This window comes from Chlorocebus sabaeus, chromosome 9, assembly GCF_047675955.1.
Source record: "Chlorocebus sabaeus isolate Y175 chromosome 9, mChlSab1.0.hap1, whole genome shotgun sequence".
Taxonomy (NCBI): domain Eukaryota; kingdom Metazoa; phylum Chordata; class Mammalia; order Primates; family Cercopithecidae; genus Chlorocebus; species Chlorocebus sabaeus.
Genome location: NC_132912.1, coordinates 98,751,540 through 98,776,384, shown reverse-complemented (window position 1 = coordinate 98,776,384; position 24,845 = coordinate 98,751,540). Strand labels below are relative to the sequence as shown.

The 24,845-nt window shown below is 40.1% G+C and overlaps 1 protein-coding gene across 1 annotated transcript in view; it reads right to left on the bottom strand.

Moving 5' to 3' along the window:
• Positions 1 to 534: 534 nt before the first annotated feature.
• CC2D2B (coiled-coil and C2 domain containing 2B) overlaps positions 535 to 24,845 on the bottom strand; it is a 131,604-nt gene continuing 107,293 nt past the window's right edge. The window contains 9 exon segments of the mRNA XM_073019213.1: positions 535 to 2,384; positions 8,177 to 8,354; positions 10,583 to 10,641; positions 15,721 to 15,843; positions 16,208 to 16,342; positions 19,224 to 19,337; positions 21,662 to 21,751; positions 22,814 to 23,011; positions 23,181 to 23,363. Coding sequence (XP_072875314.1) covers positions 2,196 to 2,384; positions 8,177 to 8,354; positions 10,583 to 10,641; positions 15,721 to 15,843; positions 16,208 to 16,342; positions 19,224 to 19,337; positions 21,662 to 21,751; positions 22,814 to 23,011; positions 23,181 to 23,363 — 1,269 coding nt within the window. The 3' untranslated portion in view covers positions 535 to 2,195.

Sequence of the window (24,845 nt, the reverse complement as noted above, 5' to 3'; positions counted from 1 at the left end):
TAATCCCTGTTTGGTTAAGTTACTGTGGTTAGGTTTCTGTTACATGCAACTGAATGCAATTCTAATGTTAAATCATTTAAAAAATATTAGCTTAAATGTTACCTCCTTAGGCCTTCCCTGACTGCTCTGCTTACACCCTTCATCCCCACCAAAGTCCTTCTCTATCATCCTATCCTATTTGTTTCCTTTAGACCACTCATCACACCCTGAAGTCTTCTCACTTACTTGCTGTGGTTTGTTTCCCCTTTAAACATGTCAGCCTCACACCAGTAGAGTCTTTGTCTTTTCATCACTGTGCTCCAGCACATTATTGAATAGATAATACACAGTATCTGGCATGTAACGGATGCCCTGTAGTTAGTTATGGAATGATATATAGAACTTTGCAATTATACATTCCACTTAAAATCATGTATTTTGAAACGTTTTAATGAAAAAAAGATTCATTACAGATAACTTCATGATTTTCAGGAAAAAATTTAATTGTAAAAGTAACACACATGTAAAAAGGATACAATATAGAAAGGTCCTCCATGCTTTCCTATGAACACTTGCTACCCTACTCTTAAGCAGCCTATCAATTCTAAAAACCATGAACAACTAATAAAATAGCTATGTAAATATTCAAAGCTGTACAGAAATGAGTTGTATGAATTCAGCCTGTCTTTGGCATCCTCATCTTTCCATCAGCATCATTTTGTGCTAAATCAATCAAAGTGGGGGACTTGTTTAATAATAAAACTTCACATTAAATTTAAACAAAAACATTCAAATAAAAGTAAAAATTCTGATCAGTTTTCTTATGCATGCCACAAGATACATACAGTTAGGTTTTAACCTGGGAGAAAAAAGCATTCCTTCAGCCATGTCCCTATTTTGCCTCTTCTAGTAATCTCAAGCTTGGTCCAAGACTAACATCACCACAAATAAGTGAGACCTTTTCTGGCACCAGCCCATGCACATTTAGGAAACGGATATAGATTGGGTATTCCCTGCAGATAAATTTGGGGTCTCTGCTTGTGGGAGTGAACCAAGAAACCTCAGTGGTTCTGCAATGGGAGAGGTGAATGTTCTCTTATCTTTACCTCATACAAAACTGCTCTGGTCAACCTTTGGAAATCCATATTCTTTGATTATTTCTTTTTGACAAGTTGTTTTGTCATATGTAAGGAAATTATATAAACACATTTCTTTTAATGAAGGACAAAACAATCAACTAGAAGAAAGTATAGTGCTTCCTACTTAGACCTGTCCAGTCTTTCTTGAGGGGCTCTTAGGATCTAGATAAGCCACTACTAAGAAAGCAAGGCAGCAAAAAGTGCCAGAGGCAGAGTTGGGGGCTGCTCACTAACGAAAAAAGGAGTCCTGAGATTTGTCAAGACCATTTCCTCCCTCACAGAATTGGGAGAAATTAGATTAGAGTTTCCTGGGAGTTCCTTCCAAATACTTGGAGCTGTAAGAATTTCATGTCAGTAGCATCCCAAGTGCAAACTTTTGAGAAGCTTCTAGAAGCCAACATCAGCCCAACATGGTAGATTTTCTTTTTTTTTCTTTACCAGTGAAATAAACATTTTATTCACGAGAGGCAATGACTTTAGTTTTCCACTTAAGCAGCTTCCATCTTGAATTGTATCAGACCCAGCATCAAACATACCAGCCTTAGTTTAGTACTGAAAACATTCTATAAGGCTGGGCTCTCCCTCATAACAGTGCATCAGAATTATCTGGGGGGGCTTGTTGAAAATAATGCAGGTTCTGTAGCTTCACTCCCGGAGGTGCTGATTCAGCCGGTCTTGAGTGGGATCTAGTAATCTGCATTTTCAACAAGGCTCTCCAGATGATTCAAATGGAGATGATGTGAATTCTACAATTTGAGAAACATTGGCCTTAGGAGAAGAGGCCAAAATTGCTTCTTTCCCAGAATAAGACCTACTGCAGACAGTGACCCAACACAGCCAGACTATCCAAAGGTCCTCGCTGGAGAGGTCTCTGGTGAGAAGTTCATCTAGAATCCTCCTCAAAGACTCACTCAGGGGTGCGAGTCTCCATAGTGCCCAACTCTGTAAGTGAATAAAAAATTGGGCCCAGCACTTAGCTGGACTTGAGAATAAACAGCAAAATCTCAAGGTACCAGAAAAGTTTTTGTTGGTATTAGAGGCCTATAGTACAATCTTTTACTTTGCTCTGCTTCCTTTTCATTGATGTGGAACTAAGGAAGCCAAATAGACCCACACAGATAATATGTTGTTTGGGTATGGGTGAATGTATACAGCTAAAGCAAACTCTGTCTGGGGAAATTCAGCAGAGTGGATTCCAGTTTGATAAACAGCATCAATAATTGACTGTATATCAGTGTATGGCATCTGGATGGGAAATCCCGTGACCTGGATCAAAGACAGAACAGCACATAAACCCACATTACAACTGGGTAATCTGGAATTACTGTATGCAAAAAGATCACAAAAACCTCAAAGAAATAGTACTCATAAAATACTATCATAGTTGTCTGTGGGTGCTAAATTATGTTCTAGGTACAGTTAAATGCTTCACATACATATTTAATTCTCAAACAACCCTATGAGGTAGGTATTATTATAATCCTTACTTTACAGATAGAGAGGAGCACAACCAGGTCTGAGTCCAAAGCCTGCCCAGGTAACATTCCACAAACTTTCTAGACAGCAAACTGCTGGTGAGAAAATTACTTGATTTTACATATGGGGGATTTAAGTGAGAATTTCAGAACAATTTATTCAACATCGATTCAGCTTATGTTTACTAGGTGACTACTACATGACGGGATTAAAGGATTGTGGAACACGGTCCTACAGAAAATTACCTATTTAATAATGTATAGATGACAACCATTCTTTCACACTGTAATTGCTTAGCTCAGGAGGATTTTCCTGATCCTTAAATCTGTTCACATGCTCTTCCCATGTGGTTGTGTAGCACACTGTCCTTCCCTGAGCTTATTTAATAAAATATATTGCAGTTACCTGTTTTCTGGTCTCTCTCTAACCCGTAATCTCTGCAGATGTACAAGACTGTATCTGTCCTGTGTACTACTATAACTCCAGTGCCCAGCACAATGCCTGGCACATAGAAGAAAAAAATAGATAGCATTTACTAAATACTTAATAGGTGTTGGGTGCTATGGTAATTATTAACTCACATAATCCTCAAAACAATGATAGAATAGATAACTTTTTTAAAAATTCCTGTTTTCTAATGGAGTAGAGGGTATAGAGAGATTCGATCACTTGCCCTAGGTCAAAGCTACTGAGTAGTTAAACTAGGATTTGAGCATGGGCTGCAGGGTTTAGTCCAGTTTTATTATTGTAGACTATGTATTACTAAATTGATTATTTTACATAGGTACTCCACATTTTAAACCTTGGCTTGTATTTCTGCTTTGTTATCTGTTTATCCCCTAATTCTACTAAAAACAAAGCAAAACCTGCCTTGCTTCTTTTACCATATGAAGAAAGAGCAAGAAGGTGTATTATATGTACAAGAGCCCCTTTTCTGCTAGCACTTTTTTTTTTCTTTGTCAGTTTGTTTGTTTGTTTGTTTATTATACTTTAAGTTCTAGGGTACATGTACACAACATGCAGGTTTGTTACATATGTATACATGTGCCATGTTGGTGTGCTGCACCCATTAACTCATCATTTACATTAGGTATATCTCCTAATGCTATCCCTCCCCACTACCCCCTCCCCACAATAGGACCCAGTGTGTGATGCTCCCCTTCCTGTGTCCAAGTGATCTCATTGTTCAATTCCCACCTATGACTGAGAACATGCGGTATTTGGTTTTCTGTTCTTGTGGTAGTTTGCTGAGAATGATGGTTTCCAGCTGCATCCATGTTCCTACAAAGGACATGAACTCATCCTTTTTTATGGCTGCATAGTATTCCATGGTGTATATGTGCCACATTTTCTTAATCCAGTCTGTCACTGATGGACATTTGGGTTGATTCCAAGTCTTTGCTATTGTGAATAGTGCCACAATAAACATACGTGTGCATGTGTCTTTATAGTAGCATGACTTATAATCCTTTGGGTATATCCCCAGTAATGGGATGGCTGGGTCATATGATATTTCTAGTTCTAGATCCTTGAGGAATCGCCACACTGTTTTCCACAATGGTTGAACTAGTTTACAGTCCCACCAACAGTGTAAAAGTGTTCCTATTTCTCCACATCCTCTCCAGCACCTGTTGTTTCCTGATTTTTTTAATGATTGCCATTCTAACTGGTGTGAGATGGTATCTCATTGTGGTTTTGATTTGCATTTCTCTGATGGTGAGCGATGATGAGCATTTTTTCATGTGTCTGTTGGCTGTACGAATGTCTTCTTTTGAGAAGTGTCTGTTCATATCCTTTGCCCACTTTTTGATGGAGTTGTTTGTTTTTTCTTGTAAATTTTATTGAGTTCTTTATAGGTTCTGGATATTAGCCCTTTGTCAGATGAGTAGATTGCAAAAATTTTCTCCCATTCTGTAGGTTGCCTGTTCACTCTGATGTTCAAACTGATGATAGTTTCTTTTGCTGTGCAGAAGCTCTTTAGTTTAATTAGATCCCATTTGTCAATTTTAGCTTTTGTTGCCGTTGCTTTTGGTCTTTTAGACATGAAGTCCTTGCCCATGCCTATGTCCTGAATGGTATTACCTAGGTTTTCTTCTAGGGTTTTTATGGTTTTACGTCTAACATTTAAGTCTCTAATCCATCTTGAATTAATTTTCATATAAGGAGTAAGGAAAGGATCCAATTTCAGCTTTCTACTTATGGCTAGCCAATTTTCCCAGCACCATTTATTAAATAGGGAATCCTTTCCCCATTTCTTGTTTTTCTCAGGTTTGTCAAAGATCAGATGGCTGTAGATGTGTGATATTATTTCTGAGGTCTGCTAGCACTTTGATCTTGGAATTCCCAGCTTCCAGAACCATGAGAAATAAATTTCTATTATTTATAAGCTTTAAAATAAAGCAAAACAAAGCAAAAACAACTTCCCCCCTGTTCATGAGTGAATAGTGCCTGTAGATCCCTCCCTTCCCACCTAAGTATTCAACTCCCAATAGATTCCTTACTTCATCTCAGAGAGTTCCCTAGCAGACACCCTCCAGTCTATTGCATGGTAAGGGGACGGAGTCTATCTCTCGGGAGGCTGAGGTTTTCAAAAACCCACTGAGCCAGTTTATAGGGAAGAAGAGGTGAAAGGATGCCCAGAGCTTGGGGTAGAGTAGAAGGAAAGGAGGACCCTAACAATATACTAGATGCCCACCATGTTTGTTTATGGACTTGCTGAGTTTGAGATGTCTTTTTACCATCCAAAAAGATGTCAGTGGCCTGACTGAATGTATAAATTTAGAAGTACAGTAGGCCCTTCATATCCATGGGTTTCGCATTTGAGGATTCAACCAACCACAAATTGAAAATATCCAGAAAAAAATAAAAATAAAAAATAGCAGGCTGGGCACAGTGGCTCATCCTGTAATCCTAGCACTTTAGGAGGCTAAGGCCAGAGGATCATTTGAGCCCAGCAGTGCAAGACCAGTCTGGGCAATATAGTGGAACCCCACCTTTACAAAAATATTTTAAAAATTAGCCAGGCATAGTGGCAAGTACCGTAGCCCCAGCTACTCAGAAGGCTGAAGCAGGAGGACTGCTTGAGCACAGGAGTTTGAGGCTACAGTGAACTGTGATCACACCACTATACTCCAGCCTGGGTGACAGAGTGAGACCTTGTCACAAAACAAAACAACAATAAAAAACAAACAGAAAACGATATAGTGTAACTATTTATAATTATTACTTTTAATACCTAACTATTGTGTCAGGTATTATCAGTAATCTAGAGGTGACGTGAAGTATACAGGAGGATGTACACAGATTATATGCAAAGACTATGGCATTTTATATAAGGGATTTGAGCATCTCTGGATTGTGGTATTTGTGGGGGTCCTGAGATAAATCTCCTAATGATACCAAAGGACCACTGTAATTCGCATGTAGAAGATAATGAAGCTTGCCTGGAGTCCTCTTGCCCAGAACCAATAACAGGGAATTGACCTATGACTAGAGATTTTTTTTTTTAGTTTTTTGGTTGCAGAGTGGTTTCCTTTTGGACATCTCTTTGCAAAACCTGTAATTTATACATCATAAAACAAGTTCATGCCATGCAATACGGTCCTAGTAATAATTCTTCAATACATTTGCAGTCTCTTGGTTTATAAGTAAATGCATTTTTTTTAATTTTTAATTTTTGTGGGCACATAGTGTATATATATACTATATGTATATGTACCATATATATATAGAGAGAGTACCTGAGAAGATATTTTGACATGGGTATGCAATGATGCAATGCATAATAGTCACATCATGGAAAACGGGCTATCCATTCCCCCAAGCATTTATCCTTTGTGTTATAAACAATTCAATTATACTCTTTTAGTTATTTTTAAATGTGCAATTAAATTATGATTGACTATAGTTACCCTGTTGTGCTATCAAATACTAGGTCTTATTCATTCTTTCTATTTGTATCCATTACCCATTCCCCACCTCCCTCCGAACTCCCCACTCCCCTTCCCAGCCTCTGGTAAGCTTCTACTCTCTATCTCCATGAGGTCAATTGTTTTGATTTTTAGATCCCACAAATAAGTGAGAACATGTGATGTTTGTCTTTCTGTGCCTAATTTCACTTAACATAATGACCTCCGGTTCCATCCATGTTGATGCAAATGACAGGATCTCATTCTTTCTATGGCTGAACAGTACTCCATTGTGTATATTCACCACATTTTCCTTATCCATTCATCTATCGATGGAGACTTGGGTTGCTTGCAAATCTTGGCTCTTGTGAACAGTGCTGCAACAAACATGGGAGTTCAGGCATGTCTTCCATATACTCATGTCCTTTCTTTTGGGTATATACCCAGCAGTGGGATTGCTAGATCCTGTGGTAGCTCTATTTTTAATTTTTTGAGGAACCTCTAAACTATTCTCGATAGTGGTCGTACTAATTTTACATTCCCACTAACAGTGTATGAAGGTTTCCTTTTCTCCACATCCTCTCCAGAATTTGTTATTGTCTGTCTTTTGAATAAAAGTCATTTTAATTGGGGTGAGATGATACCTCATTTAGTTTTGATTTGCATTTGTCTCATGATCAATGATGTTGAGCACCTTTTCATATGCCTGTTTGTCATTTGTATGTCTTCTTTTGAGAAATGTCTATTCAAGTCTTTTGCCCATTTATTTTAAAAATCAGATTTTTTTTTCTTATAGTTGTTTGGGCCCTTCATATATTCTGGTTATTAATCCCTCGTCAGATTGGTAGTTTCTGAATATTTTCTCTCAATCTTTTCACTTTGTTGATTGCTTCCTTTGTTGTGTAGAAGCTTTTTAACTAGATGTGATCCCATTTGTCCACTTTTTCTTTGGTTGTCTGTGCTTATGGGGTATTACTCAAGAAATTTTTGCTCAGACCAATGTCCTGGAGGCTTTCCCCAATGTTTTCTTGTAGCAATTTCATAGTTTGAGGCCTTAAATTAACTCTTTAGTCCAGCTTGATGTGATTTTGCATAAGGTGAGATATGAGGGCCTAGTTTCATTCTTCTGCATAAATGAATATGCAGTTTTCCCAGCATCATTTATTGAAGAGACTGTCTTTTCCCCAATGTATGTTCTTGGTGCCTTTGCTGAAAATGAGTTCACTTAGGTGTGTGGATTTGTTTCTGGGTTCTCTATTCTGTTCCATTGGTCTATGTTTTAATGCCAGCACCATGCTATTTTGGTTACTATAGCTCTATAGTATAATTTGAAGTGAGGTAATGTAATTCCTGCAGTTTTGTGGGTTTTTTTGCTTAGGATAGCTTTGACTATTCTGGGTCTTTTGTGGTTCCACATAAATTTGAGGATTTTTTTTCTATTTCTGTGAAGAATGTCATTAGTATTTTAATAAGGATTGCATCGAATCTGTAGATTGCTTTGGGTAGTATGGACATTTTAACAATATTGATTCTTCAGTAAGTGTATTTTAATGCTACAGCATCTATCTTTAAGGATCAAGATAAAAGGCATTTCAGAAATATTTAAGACTGCTATTTAGCAATTAACAACATAGATAAAACAAATGTCACTAATGCATTAAATCATATACAAACCCAATAAAATTGTAGTATTCTTTCAAATTCATTATCTCCTTCAGATGAAACAAAGCTTCCTATGCCAAATTCCAGCTTAGGAAGGATTTGTCGCAAAATAAAAGTACATTGTCGATTCCAATGTGTTGGGTGTTTAGGTCGCCATTCCATCACTTTACTCTTCAGAGTCCTTTCGATCCTAAGGTAAGAATCCAAAGGTAATTTTATGACAAGTTATAACTCATTTAGTAAATGTAATAAGAGTTTTGTGACTTTTTTTCTTTGAGACAAAGTCTCACTCTTGTCCCCAGGCTAGAGTGCAATGGTGAGATCTTGGCTCACTGAAACCTCTGCCTCCCGGGTTCAAGCGATTCTCCTGCCTCAGCCTCCCGAGTAGCTGGGATTACAGGCACCTGCCACCACAGCTGGCTAATTTTTGTATTTTTAGTAGAGATGGGGTTTCACCATGTTGGCCAGGCTGGTCTCGAACTCCTGACCTCAGGTGATCCGCCCTCCTCGGCCTTCCAAAGTGCTGGGATTACAGGTGTAATCCCACCATGCCTGGCCTGTGACTTTTATTCAAGTATGAGAATGATACTTTTTGGACTTAGGAGGAAACCAGACCTCTATAGCTAAAGGTGTCTGCCATCATTCCCATTAATGAAGTTGGGGAGAGGCAGGCTCTTACTTGGCTTGGGAAGACAAGAAGCCTCTTGGGGATAGCCGGCAATTAACTCTCCAAGGCACATCTCTCTTCCAGTTACCCGTGTGTAGGCAGTTGCCTACTGGGTGTGATTTAACAACACCTACCATCTGATTACTGGGTTGACATTCCTACTTTTCAAGACTTTGACTTGGACATTTTGTTTCCAAGAAACTGCCCTTATAAAAATCCAGACATCTGGTCTGGGATGATGTTAGCAGGGATGGGATTATTACACGAGTTAATTTAGCAAGCAGAGTTGGGAGGAAACAAGGCACTGGACAGGTAAGTTTGGTGATCAGCTTCCCCCTATTTGAATGTAAGCTCCAGAAGGGCAGGGATTTTTACCCATATATATCCAGGCCCTAGAACAGTGCCTGGGGATGAATATGCCAGGGAGGAGAGAGAGGGGACACAGTGTGGGTTGGTTGAGGGGGCTCTCCTGAAAAGCCTCCCTGTGCAGGATGACTGTGTGGCATTGATTCTCTAACTGCAGTGTGTGTTATAGAAGAAGGTGCTGGAGGTCTCTTCTTAGCTTAGTTCATAGTGCAACTAAGTAGTTTGCAGTTTGTAGAGGGTCTCAATAGTGGCTATGCATCAGAATCACCTGTAGGGCCTTATCAAAATGTTTCACCTCCAGATACTGATCCAGGGACGCTGACATCTGTATTTTTAAATAGTCTCTATAAGCAATTATAATGAAAGCCAGTTGGGAACCATTTCCCTGTTGCATTTCTTCCTTTTTTGTTCAGAACTGGGAAACGAAGAGTAAGAATGACAGGTGGGGGCCTGGGGGGAGATGTGTGCTAGTGAGAAAGGGAGTGGCAAAGTTGCTTTGGTCATGCTCTGTGTTGCTTTGTTGGTAGTGGCTTCCATGCCAGCCTGCTATGTGAGTGTGAGCCACTGGAGACAGTCAGATCTAGAAGCCTCTGACACACATGGCCTGGGAGTGAGTCCTGCTGCAAAGCCTGTGGCCCTCTGGGCTTGACTGACTGACTTCCTCAGGCACTTATGTGTAGGTGCTTGGGAGGCTGGGAGTGTCCAGCAGTGGCAGCACTGCTGTTTCTATGGCCTAACTGGGATGTTTTTACCAGATGTCAAGTCACGGGTCATTTACCTTCATGTCCTTTCAAGAAGTGTTGACTACTGCATTATTATTACTATAGGCTCAACAGGCATCTATGTTGAGAACTTTCCAGTGGGGACCCACAATGTTTCCAGAGTTAACTTAGTCTGTCCCATCAAAGAATGCCCTGGATGGCAGAGGGGCCACTTTTCCATGGATGTAACAAGAGCCAGGTGGTTCAATGGAACTTTTTTTTTTTTTCTTTTTTACACAAGGCCTCACTCTGTTGCCCAGGCTGAAACGCAGTGGTATGTTGTGTGATCATACCTCATTGCAACCTCAAATTCCTGTGCCCAAGTGATCCTTCCCCTCTTAGTCACTGAGATTACAGGTATATGCCATCATGCCCAGCTAATTTTTTTTGTTTTTGTTTTTGTTTTTAGTAGAGATGAGGTCTCCCTATGTTGCTGGTCTCAAACTCCCGGGCTCAAGTGATCCTTCCACCTTGGCTTCCCAGAAAACTGGGATTATAGGTGTGAGCCACTGGGCCAGCTGGAACCCTTTTCATGCTTCTGCTGCTAACCTAGCAGGTATTTTGAATGGGGTGGGTCAGAAGACTGAAAGGTAACCCAACAAGAGATTAGGGAAAACACAGTACCTATTCCTTAGATCTTCTACCATGCTTTTATCAGTTTCAAAATACATTATTTCTTCAGGCTGAAATAGACAACCAAAAGTCAGGATAGATTCTAGAGACCACGTTTATATCACAGTCACTCCTGGAATGCCAGCTATAATGAGGAGGAAGACAAACCAGGCTTCTGTGGCAAAAACACTCAATTCCATAGGTAACATGCAGACCACAGCATTTCCTTTTATTTTCACACTGCTTCACCAGAACGGGATGGGGTTTACAAAAGATATATTTTCATGGGTAAAACAACCTGGTGCCCCAATTCATTTTTCAAACAAGTATTTGACACGTTATGGATTCTACCAAATAATCTTAGGCAGCTGCACTGGTGTCTTCCACTGTGACCTTGGCAAAGTCTTTACCTCTCTGTTCTGAGTCTTTAAGATAGGGATAATAATGGTGCCTACTGCTCTAGGGTTTTGTGAAGATTTTAAAATAAAGTAATACATGTAAACCCTGGCACATATGGAATGCTCAACAACCATCAGATATTATTATCATTCTAACATGGTTGATCATCTTCCTTCTTTGATTATTTGTTTCTTTCAGCTGGAAGAAGCCAGTTCTTTGTGTTTGTGTGTGTGTATGTACACAGTGCGTACACACACACACAGAGAGAGAGAGAGAGAGAGAGAGAGAGAGAGAGAGAATCCATCTCAACCTCCCCTGTCTCCAAGCCTTTGCCTGGAAGAGTGCTATTCCACATTTCTTCCAGTTCCCTTCCTGGGCAGGATTTGCTGAGAGGGGAGGAGGACTTCTCAAGTTCCTTGCCAACCCAACCCTCAACTCCTTGCAGGGCTCACATGGACAAGAGTAAGGGGCTGGGTTTAGACAGTTTTTACTTTGGGTATTCCTGAGCTGAGGAAGAGGCAGCTGTAGGGACAGGGACAGGGACAGGGACAGATGTTTCCCCCTCGTGAAAGGAATGAGGGTTATGTAAAAAGGAGGCAACATTTGATAGGCCTCTAGGTTCCTAATTGTGGCCTCCAGACTGGCAACCTCACATCTGGGAACTTGTTGGAAACACAAATTCTTGGCCCTCACCTGAGATTACTAAATCAGGAACTCTGTGAGTGAGGCCCAGCAACTTATGTTTTAACAAGTTCCCCTTCCGCTGGCTCTGATGCCTGCCATGGTGGAGGAGCACTGGATTAGAGATGGTCCCAGGCACAGGGAGGAGCCCCACAGTACAGCATGGTAGGGGATGGGAGATACTGAGGAAGGGAAGAATGACTTTGTATCATCTTGCAGGAGCCGACAGCTATCTCACACAGGACAGGGGGATGGAATTCCCTGATTACTGTCCCCAGTGGCTGTCCACCCCTCACTGGGCAACTGCTGTGGATGCGTTAGGCCACCTTCAGGCCTGAAAAAGAGGCCTGGTTTATGCTGACTTGAGAAGTTGATGGCGTGTTTATCCTTTCCGTTTCTGGCAATGGCCTCTTTCTTTCTGGGCACTCATGTCCTTCAAAACTTCATGGGGATTTCCCTGTTAACACCACTTCTGAGTACCCACATTCTCCTCACGCACATTCAAATTTGTGTTCACAATTGTGTGTAATAGTGTTCACTCTAGATAGTGGTTTATTCTGGGATGTATGTGGCAAGACAGAAGATGGAGGGTCATGAACCCACAGGAAAGAAGTAAATAGAGATACAAGTTAAACACAACTATGAGTTTTATATTTATAGATTCAACTTGGCAGAAGGCTTTAGCTTCAGCCCTAAGTCAGAGTAGCTTTTACAAACACAATTTTGATCACAGCAGCCCTTGCCTTAGAGATGCTGGCTTCTGTCTGCCCTGAGGACAAAGGACTCACCAGGACTCTCAAACTCTCACCAGGACTGTCCACCCCAGCAATGGCCAGCCTGGCCTCTCAGCTCCTGGACAGATATCTCCTTGCCACTACAGGTCTTCCCATTCGCTGTTCCTGCTGTCTTTCGGGACCATTCTCATTCCTGACTTTTATCTAGGCCAGCTCCTGCTCACCCTTCCTCACTCATGCTTCTCATCACTCTTTCCCAGGAAGCCCCTACAACTCCCCTCCCTCAGGGCCTCCTGCTGTGCACTCCTTAAAGCACCGTCATATCTTCTGTAACAGCATTCATCACTCTGTACTGCACTTGCTTGTTCCCTTCTGTTTCTTCCTCTAGAATCCAAGTTCCAAGAACAGTGAGACATGTCTTTTTTCTTGTAGTATCTACATCTAACATAATACTGGCTCATAGCAGGAAATCAATAAATATCACCTGAACGAACAAGAGAATGATTATACATTAAACGAACAAGAGCCTCATTTTGAAATAGATTATTCTCCCCCCTGGGAGGCAGCAATGCTTTGGTCACAGCTTTGGGATGGGCAAAGCAACGTATGGGCTGTAGAGGCTTTAAATGTGGCTTGCTCAAGAGAGAGAAGCATATTTCCCCTTCTTTAAAATGACTTTTCAAATAGGAAATATAAAAATACCTATATATGCTTGCATCTGCATGGAGAATGTTCAAAGGATGCACAAAAAACTACTGACAGTGACTCCTTTGAGACTGGGAAAGAGATGTTGAAGGAGAAAGAAACCCATCACTTTTTTTTTTTTTTTTTTTCCGACAGAGTCTTGCTCTGTCACCCAGACTGGAGTGCAGTGGTGCAATTTCAGCTCACTGCGACCTCTGCCTCCTGGGCTCAAGTGATTCTCCTGTCTCAGCCTCCCAAGTTACTGAGGTTACAGGTGTGCACCACCACATTCAGCTAATTTTTTTTTTTTTTTTTTTGTATTTTCAGTAGAGACGGGATTTCATCATGTTGGCCAGGCTGTTCTCGAACTCCTGACCTTAAGTGATCCGCCTGCCTCAGCCTCCCAAAGTGCTGGGATTACAGGCGTGAGCCACCGAGCCCAGTCAGAAACCCATCACTTTATACACTTTGGCCCTCTTTGATTTCTTCCCCCACAGCCACCATGCATTCTTTTTGATAGTGTGAATTGCCTTCAATCTATACAGGCAAGCATAGAGAATAATGTAATGAACATTCACCTGGCATACCTACCACCTAGCTACATCTGATCTTTGCATTCTTGCATATTTGTTTTAGACTTTTAAAAAATAAATAAGATACTACAGACTTGAAGTACTCTGTATACTGCTCCTTAATCTCGTTCCTTTTTTTCTCTCCCCAAAAGTAACCTCTAATCTGAATTTGGTATTTATCATTTCCATGAATGCTTTTCTACATCACCACATATCTATATATACATAAACAATATATTGCTTTCAAACTCCACATAAATGGTTTTGTACTGTATATGCCATTTCATGTCTTTATTTTGCTCAGCATTACATTTTTTATATTCTTTCATGTAGATATGCATGCCTCTTGGCCAGTGATTCTCAACCTTGGCTGCACACTGGCATCAACTGGGGAGCCTTCAAAGCTCCTGGCATGTGGGTTCCACCCTCAGAGATTCTGATGTAATGCACTGACAGTCAAATTGGGAACAACTGTAAATTGGCTCAGTTCATTCATCTTTTACTGCTATACGTTAGATTTCATTGTGTAAGTACTTCACAACTCATGTACTGATTTCCAGTTGATGAACTCTTTCACATTTTTGTTATTTCAAGCAATTCTATAATGAACGTTGTTGTACTTGTCTCCCTGTGAATGTTCCTCTGCGGTATATACTGAGAAGATTGAATTGGCAGATCAAAGGTTGAGCATCTTTACCTTTACCAAGTATTATCACCATATTGTTTTCGAAAATGTTTACAGAAATGTATGCTCCCACCACTTCTCTGCCTCTTTGCCAACATTTAGTATAATCACACATTTTTTTTTGCCAATTTTATGTATGTGAAATAGTTTTATTGTTTTTCTTGTTTATTTATCTTAGAGAAAAGGTCTTGCAGTAGGCTCCTAGGCTGGAGTGCAGTGGTGTGATCATAGCTCACTGTAACCTCAACCTCCTGGGCTCAAACAGTCCTCTCACCTAAGCGTCCTGAGTAACTGGGACTACACATGTGCATCATCACCATGCCTGGGTCATTCTTTTGTTTTTATTTTTAGAGACAGGGTCTTGCTATGCTGCCCGGGCTGGTCTCAAACTCCTGGCCTCAAGTGATCCTCATGGTTTAACCACCCCAAGTGTTGGGATTACAGACATAAGCCACCATGTCCAGCAATGATTTTATTGTTTTAAATTGTATTTCCTTGATTATGAGTGAGGTTTAGCATGTAAGTTACTGCTTCTATGAATTGTCTTTTGCCTAATTTTTCTATTGTTCTTTTGCTCTCTCTTATCCTCTCTCTCTCTCTCCCTCCCTCCCCCTGGGCTCCTGTCTCCTCATTTGTGGACTTTGCAATTGCCGACACCCTGCCACAGCTTGGCCCTTGATCCAGAAACAGCTGTTGACATGGTATTTCTAGTGCCTTCCCAAAGTAATACTGAGTACATCACAGATCCATTAGCCAAACCATGTAGAGATTGAGTTACTTCTTGGTCTCCTATCCCCTGGGCTCCAGACAGTGAGTCTACAGCTTTCCTTCCCATCTCCTTTCAAAAATATGGAAGTGAAGTAGCCCCAACACAGTCCCTGTCTTTAAAAAGTGATGCTTGCTCTGGTTCTCTGGCTTTCGTGAAGCATTTTCAGATCGTGCTGCCATCCCTGCTCCAGCCTACTCACTGCTAGTGTTTCTGTCCTCTTTCTATTCCAGGAGACAACTATCATGGTTGGGAGTCCAGAAAGCTTTTTGTTTGTCAGTTTTTCTACTTGATCATTACCACAGATATGGCACGGGAGGGCTAGGTCAGAGTAAGAACTTACTACATATCTTGAACATTATATGTTATGTTTTATGATGAAAAAATTTTAAATTCTATTTTGGCATCTAAATTTGCATTTGAGATGTCACTTTCTTCTCAATTTATTTTTTTGCAAGTAGGGGAAAGAGCCCATGAGCTGGATGGCAGAGAAAACTAGTTTTTTATTAATATTGCCAAATATTTCAGTAAGCAACCAACTATAAAACATAATAAGAGCTGTCACAATTAGTAAAGATTAGAAGCAATGGTAACTCTCATATAGACACACCTGGGAAAATATGATTTACCTGTATGCTTTGTACTTTTGTCCCTTGAACGTTTTTTGGAAGCAACTGCTTCCAGAAACTTTCCTTTGAATAGTCAAAAAATACAGCCATTGGTGTATTATTTTGTTGAATATTAAACCAGACCTATGAAAACATTAACATAACATTAGTGTAGGTCCATAGGAACACAAGGCCCATTGTTGGTAAGGAAGGAGCAAAATTTTACAGTCTTACTACTCAATGAAGTGGCAGAATCCCAGGGGGTTTCTGAGGCAGGAGATAAAGAGATTCTAGGGTTTCATGATCATTAGACTACCTCATTGGTTCTCACCCTTGAAGGCACTACACGAGCACCTGGAGGAGCTTTCAGGATAAAAGATTGCCCCGGCCCCATGCCCTAGGGAATCTGATAGACTCTCCATATTTAAAGTTCCCCAGCTGATTCTAGTGTGTAGCCAGGGTGATTCTTGAGGAGATAACTCAAGACTTTTTTCCCCCATATACTTACATTTCTATCATCAAACAAACAATCTATGCTTTTTAAGGGACAAAACGGGTCAAACTGCTTATAACATTGGCCAGTTGATGGATTCCAAAGCAAATATTCATTAGTTTCTTGAGTTACTACATAAGCCACATGCCCCTGTATGAGAAAAAAGAAAGTAATTTTTGGTGGATTGTAATAATTTCTGTATATGGAAATTATACCATGATTATTCTAATTTCTAAAACCTTTTTTAACGGAGTGTAGTGGCTTGTGCCTGTAATCCCGGCTCTTTGGGAGGCTGAGGTGGGAGGATCGCTTGAGCCCAGGAGTTTGAGACCAGCCCAGGCAACATAAGGAGACCCTGTATCTACCACACACACACACACACACACACACACACACACACACAAATTAAATTTGCTGGGCACAGCGGCACACACACCTGTAGTCCCAGCTACTTGGGAGGCTAAGGTGGGAGGATCACTTGAGCCTGAGAGTCAAGGCTGCAATGAGCTGTGATAATGCCACTGCCCTATAGCTTGGGTGACAGAATGAGATCCTGTCTCAATAACAAACAAACAACAAAAATAAATAAAAGCCTTTTTGAGGGCTTTTACATTTTCTTTGAAATGAAAAAACAAGCAAGCAAACAAAAACACCAAAGCTCCAGAAATCCTCAGCCCCAGGTTAGCATGAGGATTCAGATGAAAAAACTTGTGAGCCAGTGCTGTCATGTATGGTCCTGCAGAGCGTGCCCTGATGGTAACACGGCTGTTGTTTTAACAAATCAGTGTATTACAAGGATTTCCCAACAGATAGTACTGCAGTGTTTTGAGGTAGGGCACTTTTGTCTAATTCATACAAGATGCTATATGGTCTATCCCTGCTTTGGTTAGAATATACTTGGAGACTGAGGGTGAACACCAGGCAGAGATAGGAAATGGAAACTGGCTTAAGGCTCTGACAAAACCAAGTAAAGTTAAAAAGCCATTAAATTAAATTTGGGAACAGGATTTGCAATTAGAAGCTAAAGGGAAAGTATGCAGGAAACCAGTCTGAGGAATAAAAAGTAGTTATTATGTTGTTATTATTTTGCTCTGAATGATAAGACCTTTTGTAGTGTAATCCTATCCTAGCAAAGAATAAAATTTTTTAGGTAATAATAATAATGTTAAATAATATTTAACATTTACTGAGTATTTATATGCATCAGATACTATGCTAAGAATTAACACTAACTTTGTCACTTTCATTCACTCGAAATTCTGGGAGGAAGGGGTGATTGTTATGCCCATCTTTCATATAAAGAATCAGAGGTTAAGAGGCTTGTCAAAAGAGCCCGTGAGTGGCACTACTCCTATTTCATGAGGAGGTAACTGAGGCTCAGAGAAGTAAACAAGGCTGAGATCATATAGTTAGTGGCACTGCTGGGTTTTTTTGTCTATGTTTGTGACAGGGTCTCACTCTGTTGCCCGGTTGGAGTGCAGTGGTGCCATTATAGCTCACTGCAGCCTCGACCCCCCAGGCTCAAGTGATCCTCCCTCCTCAGTCTCCTAAGTATGTGGGACTACAGGTATGTGTCACTATGCCTGGCTTGCTTATTTATTTATTTATTTATTTATTTATTTATTTATTTATTTGAGGTGGGGTCTCCCTGTGTTGTCCAGACTGGCCTTGAACTCCTGAGCTCAAGCAATCCTCCATCCTCAGCCTCCAAAGTGCTGGGATTATAGGCATGAGCCACCATGCTCAGCAATTGCTGCATTTTAAACCTGTGTCTGACTGTCCCCCAAACCCATATTCTTAAAACTACGCTGTGCAGCCTGCTCTCCTTGACTCCACAGCCCTTGCTCTTGGTCTCTGTGCTCATCGTCTTTATAGTAAAGAGGAGGCTTTACCTTAACCACATGGCTAAGGTGAAACTGTGCAGGGCTACCTCCTGCAGTATTGGTCCACAGGTACTAACGCAAATAGTTGCCAAAATACTGTTGACTGTTTACTGCCATCTAGTGGCACTTACAACTACGGCAGGGGATCATATAGAGGGAATGAACTTCTATTAATAGTTAACAAGCTTGGCAATGAAATAATAAATGATGCCAGGAGAATACAGGGAAATAAATCATCACGACAAAAACCATAAGGCAAGACTGTAAATACTGACACTTAGCAAGATACTCATGGTAGGGGTAGAAACAGTTCAGAAATAATAGCTGTCTGGTGATACAAATGTAGAAGCAGCATATAAATTAAGCTATAAACAGTTCAGATAGGGAAACATTAATTCATGGCTCACTTCTTATAAGATTAAAACCTCAGCAATGGAGCATGAGGAGAAGTGTTTTTTACAGATCTTAAAATACACTTATTAGAAACATATGATGGGCCGGGCACGGTGACTCATGCCTGCAATCCCAGCACTTTGGGAGACCAAGGCAGGTGGATCACCTGAGGTCAGGAGTCAAGACCAGCCTGGCCAATATGATGAAACCCCATCTCTACTAAAAATACAAAAAAATTAGCTGGGTGTGGTGGCAGGCACCTGTAATCCCAGCTACTTGGGAGGCTAAGGCAGAAAAATCACTTGAACCCGGGAGGCGGAGGTTGCAGTGAGACGAGATCACACCATTGCCCTCCAGCCTGGGCAGCAAGAGTGAAACTCCATCTCAAAAAACAAAAACCATATGGTGATCATGGTGGTAAGGATGGATAACAGCCACCGAAACTGCATTATAACTATTACTACATTACCACCACCACCACCACCACCACCTTTATTGAGTCCGGGTGCTGCTCTCAGTCCCTTAATATGTACTAAGTAATTTAATATTCCCAGTATGATGTAGCACTATTTTTAGTACTATTTTACAAAGGAGAAAAGCAAAAGGAAACATTATCCTCTTAACCATTGCTTGCCCATGAAATTTCAAATTAGTTTGTGAAGAGATGGAAACCTGGGTTTGAAGTCTTCTAAACTTGCAGCTGAAATCTGATTTCCTTTTGCTTACATTATTGCAATATGAACTCCAGCACTTACTTCTAACACTGAGGTTCCCAAGAGGACCAGTGCCTTCTTTCCAAAATACAGAAAGAAATTACAGAGAAGGATGGCATGCTCCTCCTTATTTCCAATAGCCAAACTGATGCAGCGCTAAGAGAAAAGCAATAGGAACAAAAAAAGAAAAGAGCGGAAAAGTTGAGTAATGCAAGCATCTGACTGATGCGGAGCACCTCTACTCACTCCAGTCCCAAATACATTTATTTTTACCGAGTTGCTAAGTTGATAGCAGAGCAGACAGCTCCGGCTTTGCTAGGGCATTAGAAGAAGAGAACATTGACTTGGAGCATTGGGGCCACCTTTATTATAGAACACTTAATGTAGATATTGTATAGAGTGACCAGACAATTTATACCCAAAATGGGATGTTTTTGTTTAGGACAAATATTAAAGTGCCCTGGGCAAGCAGGGACATATGGACTGGTATTTTGAGGAACCTTATCTGATAGGGAATCATATAGTGTTTGCAGGAAGTGATCCTTTGGGCTGTGGAACTACATCCTGTCCTGTACCAATATAGTACTCTCAACTCAAAGAAAGGAAGAAATCTGAGTTGAATGTTAGTCAGGAAAAGTGACTGAAACTTCTTCAACTCAAAGAGCTGAACAGCTGAGCAGTATGTAACAGATCAAATAGACAGTGCCCAGTAAAGCACAGCAATATAGCAAGGGAGAAAAACTATAGCAGACGTAGCCAACTGGTGGTCTATGACCTAGTTCTAGTCTACTGGTGTGTTTTGTTTGGCACCCAGAATGTCAAAAAAAGAGAGAATATTTTCATAGAAAACTCTGGATTTCTGGATTCTGGGGGAAAAAAACAAAACAAAACAAAACAAACAAACAAAACTCTAGCAAAGACTTGGGTCCAAATGTTCAGATGGCAACAATCTGTTGCTGACTAGTGGCTACACCATTTAAATGGGACATGTGGCCAGGTGCGGGGGCTCATGCTTGTAATCCCAGCACTTTGGGAGGCTGAGGTGGGCAGATCAGGAGGTCAGGATATTGAGACCATTCTGGCCAATATGGTGAAACCCCATCTCTACTAAAATACAAAAAAAAAAAAAAATTAGCTGGGCCTGGGGTGCGTGCCTGTAATCCCAGCTACTCAGCTGGCCTCAGGAGGCCGAGGCAGGAGAATTGCTTGAACCAGGAAGTCGGAGGTTGCAGTGAGCCGAGATCGTGCCACTGCACTCCAGCCTGGCGACAGAGCGAGACTCCATCTCAAAAAAAAAAAAAAAAAAATGATGTGACACGTACTCTCTAGTTCAATACAGTCCCTGAGAAGGAGCTGTGGGGGCCAGGGAGGTGGGGGTAAGGGTTGGGGAGCTAGAATGCTCATGGCAATGACTATTTACTAATCAGTATGGAAGCACTGCAATGTTTGAACAACTGATATGGCCCTATCAGTGTGCACTGGCTGAACCTGATGGTGAAGGATGGGAGTTAGGGAGGATCGTTAAGGAGGCCCTTCTGAAAGAACTGTGTGAACAGGTGAGCTAAGGGCAGAATAACAACAGTCTTCATTGTCAGGCCAAGAAGGTTCTGGATTTTATCAGAGGAGAAGGGAGAGGATGACAGTAGGGAACTAAGTTTTCCTGAGGTCCAGATGCTTTGCATGTTACTACATTTAGTCTTTTGAAAACTCCTGTATGACATGGATAAGGAAATTCAGGTCCAAGGAGGTTAACTTCTCTTAGGTCACACAGCTATGAAGCCTTTGAACTAGGATTTGAACCAAGGTTGGTTGTTTGTTTTACTCCAAAGACTGTGTGTTAGGTGAAAGAAAATAATTCTTTTCTTGTGAAACCGAATCAGTCATACACTCATGGTTTATGACACAAATATGATTTAAGCTGAAATGGAAGAAATACTCTAAATACTCTACTTTGGGTTGCCAGACTTAGAAAAGAACTTAGAGGATGCCCAGTTAGATTTGAATTTCAGATAAACAACAAATAATTTCTTAAAGTTTGTCCTGAATATCTCATGGGGCCTGTATTTTATTTGGCAATCAGACTAAGGAGGACTTTAAGTGCTAAGGAAGAGCACTGCTATACGAGCTCTTCATTCACATGGGGGTAATGAGGTGAAGCTTTTGGGAAGTGACAGTGCTTGCACAAGACTTCAGGGTCTGGCCAACTCCATAGTGACAAGTCATATTGCTCTTTGGAGAATGGCATAATATTATACTCCTGGAATTCCCGTTGAGTCAAAATATTCATGAGCTACCACTTAGAATGCTGAAAAGATTTTTGGTATTCATGAATTATTTCCATAGATTATTATAGAGCTGAAGATTATATATAAAATTATCAAATACTTTTAAATTTCACAAGGTAAAGTAATATATAAATACATAATATTTTTAAAAGGTTTCCTTAAAAGAAATTTTAATTATAACATGTAATTTATTACCTCTGATGTCATCCATATATCAGAACCATCATTTTCATCCGGTGTATTAGGCATAAAAGGAATCAAAGATACAAATCGAGCAATGAGGTCCTAGAATAATATCCACATTTATTGAGTGTGTACTGTATGTCCATCGCTTAGCACAATGCTTTACATGCACTGTCTCATTTAGCATATAATCTAAGCCTATAAAAGGAGACACTATTATTATTCTAGTATTACAGAAGAGGAAATAAGCTTGGAGTAATAAAATAACTTACCCTGGGTTCCGTGGCTAATACAGTATGTGAAGTCCCTGGGAAACTGAGCCCAAGTTGGACTGACTGCACAGAGTGCATGTAACCATTATATTGTATTTATATTTAGTAATTATTTAGTAATTTATTAATTATTAAAATATTAAATATTAAAATAATGTTTCCACATTAAACACATACTTTAAAGTACAGCTGTTAAAACATTTTAAGATATTGAAGAATAGCAAATGTTTTATTTGTTTTTTGGTTCAAATCTATCACAATTATTTTTGTGAATATAACTTTATTATAAGCTGCCGCAGCAGGGAGATATTAGGGTAGCACAGTATGCTTTCTCAAACAATAGAAGTTATACTATGTATTTTTCCCCTATAGTGCTGGAGACAAAGACTCAGACTAATCTAGGAAAGGAGAAAGGGGTGCAAATAAACAATGTGTTAACATAGAAACTTCAAGAACATTTTAACTGATATTCAATAGCTGCCATTTATGTGCTATTATGACCCTCTACACTGGTGACTTCATGCAAGTAATAAACAAGGTTCACAATCCTTGACAAGCAAAGGAGCTCAGTTTTGTACATATTTTTTAAAAGATAAAGATAGTCTTTGAAATAGATCTGAGAGCACTATTACCTCCTTGGATATTGGGTGTCAGGACACACATGCAGGAAGAAACCCATGATGGAAAAGCAGTGTAGCAAAAGGCAATCTAAATTAGAACTTGATTTTAGCTTAAAGAGTCCAGCTAAGGGAGCTTTATGACTCACAAACAGTACAAATATTCTGAGGACAGACAATTCACTAAATTGAAACCAAATACACAAAAGGTAAAAGTGATTCTTCACAGATGCCCTTTAATCACAATGAAGCTGTTAAAAATAATTATAACTTACAAATGTTGCATTAGAATTGTGAAGAAATATATCCAGAAGTTGCTGAGGTGGATTTAATGCCTTGATATATCTTGTGACTAAGAACTGTATCCCTTCATCATTAAAAACAGTAGTTATGATTCTTCGGTTGGGAAACATTGCCTTACAATTCTTTTTAAAAATCTGTGCTCTCTGCAAGACCTCTGTTTGATCTAAAAACTGGAATAAAATTTAAAGTATTTCAACATTGTACTATACTGTTCTCACAGGAAAATATCAAGAACCAATGTTTATTTTTGCCATCTTTGAAATTATTATTACTGGTTTTTAAAATAGTTTATACTTCTTTGATGGTACATATAAAAGAAATTCAATGTAAAAAACCTACCTTATCTAGTGTTGGATTACAGGTGACATACGATATTTGAGGTTCAATGGTAGCAAAAATATTTAAGAATGTACATTCTTTTAAATTCTGCTCATTGGAATCTTCTTTAGGAAATACATAAGTATTACTCCAAGTATACCCAAGCAAAACTGGTGGAATAGTTACTTGAAATGTTCCACTAATCTGAAAGAGTATATCAGCATAATGGATTATGGATTATGCATGATGAAAATGAACATCAGTCAAATATTAAGGCCCAGCGGAGTCCACTCTATCACAGAAAGCTGGCTGGCTTGTGTGAATGGGCTTCCACTCATTTGTACTTGCCCAGGAATGAGCAGATTCTCTGTGGTGATGTGTTCATAGGTACCCTTGACACCGTGGGTCCCTGCCTAATATGTACTATGTAGAGAGGGTAGGAGTAAGAAAGGAATGAAACAAGCAAGTTACGATACCAGTGATAAAGCTCTTAGAAAATCTAATGCAGGCTCAGAGAAGAAGCTAAAAGATCATGTTACATTTTGTATTGGGTCTAGAAAGAGAAAATATATAACAGCAAGAAAGACAACCCTCAGGTCCACAGTAGGAGGAATTGTGTGTGTGTGTGTGTGTGTGTGTGTGTGTGCGCGCGCGCGCGTGCATGTGCATGTGTGTAAGAGGGAAATAATAATAATATTATTAATTTAATTTAATTTATAGCTGGGAGTGGTGGTGCACACCTGTGGTCCCAGCTACTTAGGAGGTTGAGGTGGGAGGATCACTTGGGCTTTGGAGGTTGAGGCTGCAATAAGCCATGATTGTCCCACTGCATTCCAGCCTGGGCAACATAGTGAGACGCTGTCTCAAAAGAAACATGATAGCTAATAGTTACGGAGTGCTTACTAGTGTGCAAGACCCCAAGTGCTTGATATAGATCACATCATTCAATGGAGTAGACACTGCCCTTATCTCCATTCTACAAATAAGGAAACTGAGGGTCAGATAATTGAAGTATTTGTGTGAGATCACAAAATTAATGAGTCGTGGAGCCAGGATTACAACCCAGATGTGTCCACCTTTGAGTCCCACACTCTTACCTACCACTGTATCCTACAGTTTGGCCTAAGACTGAGCAATGTCCACAGGGACTTACAAACATAGGAAGCCCTGTAGCTGTACCTCCAACAATGTCTATTCCTATTGCCAGTCTTTGAAATACGTGCCATCATGACTTCATATGATTGCACACTGTGCAGGCACCTCTACTCTCCTATCTGATATTTGTTCTTTCCCACTTCCTTACCAATAGCTTTAGTTGGCAACATGACAGCCAGGTAGTATGAACAGAAAGTTCATTAACACTTTAATTGGTATACAATGGCAGCCATTTATGTACTATTATGACACTGTACAGTGGTGACTTCATGCAATTAATAAACAAGACTCACAATTCTTGACAAGCAAAGGAGCTAGGATTTATATATATATTTAAATGATTGTCTCTGAAATAAATCTGAGAGCACTGTTATCTCCTTGGAAATTGGGTGTCAGGACACACAGGCAGGAAGAAACCCATGATAGAAAAGCAGGGTAGTAAAAGGCAATCTAAATTAAGCCCTTATTTGCTTGACCAATTTGTCAAGCCCTTGTTTGCTTGACAAATTCATCTTTAAGGACTTAATTCAG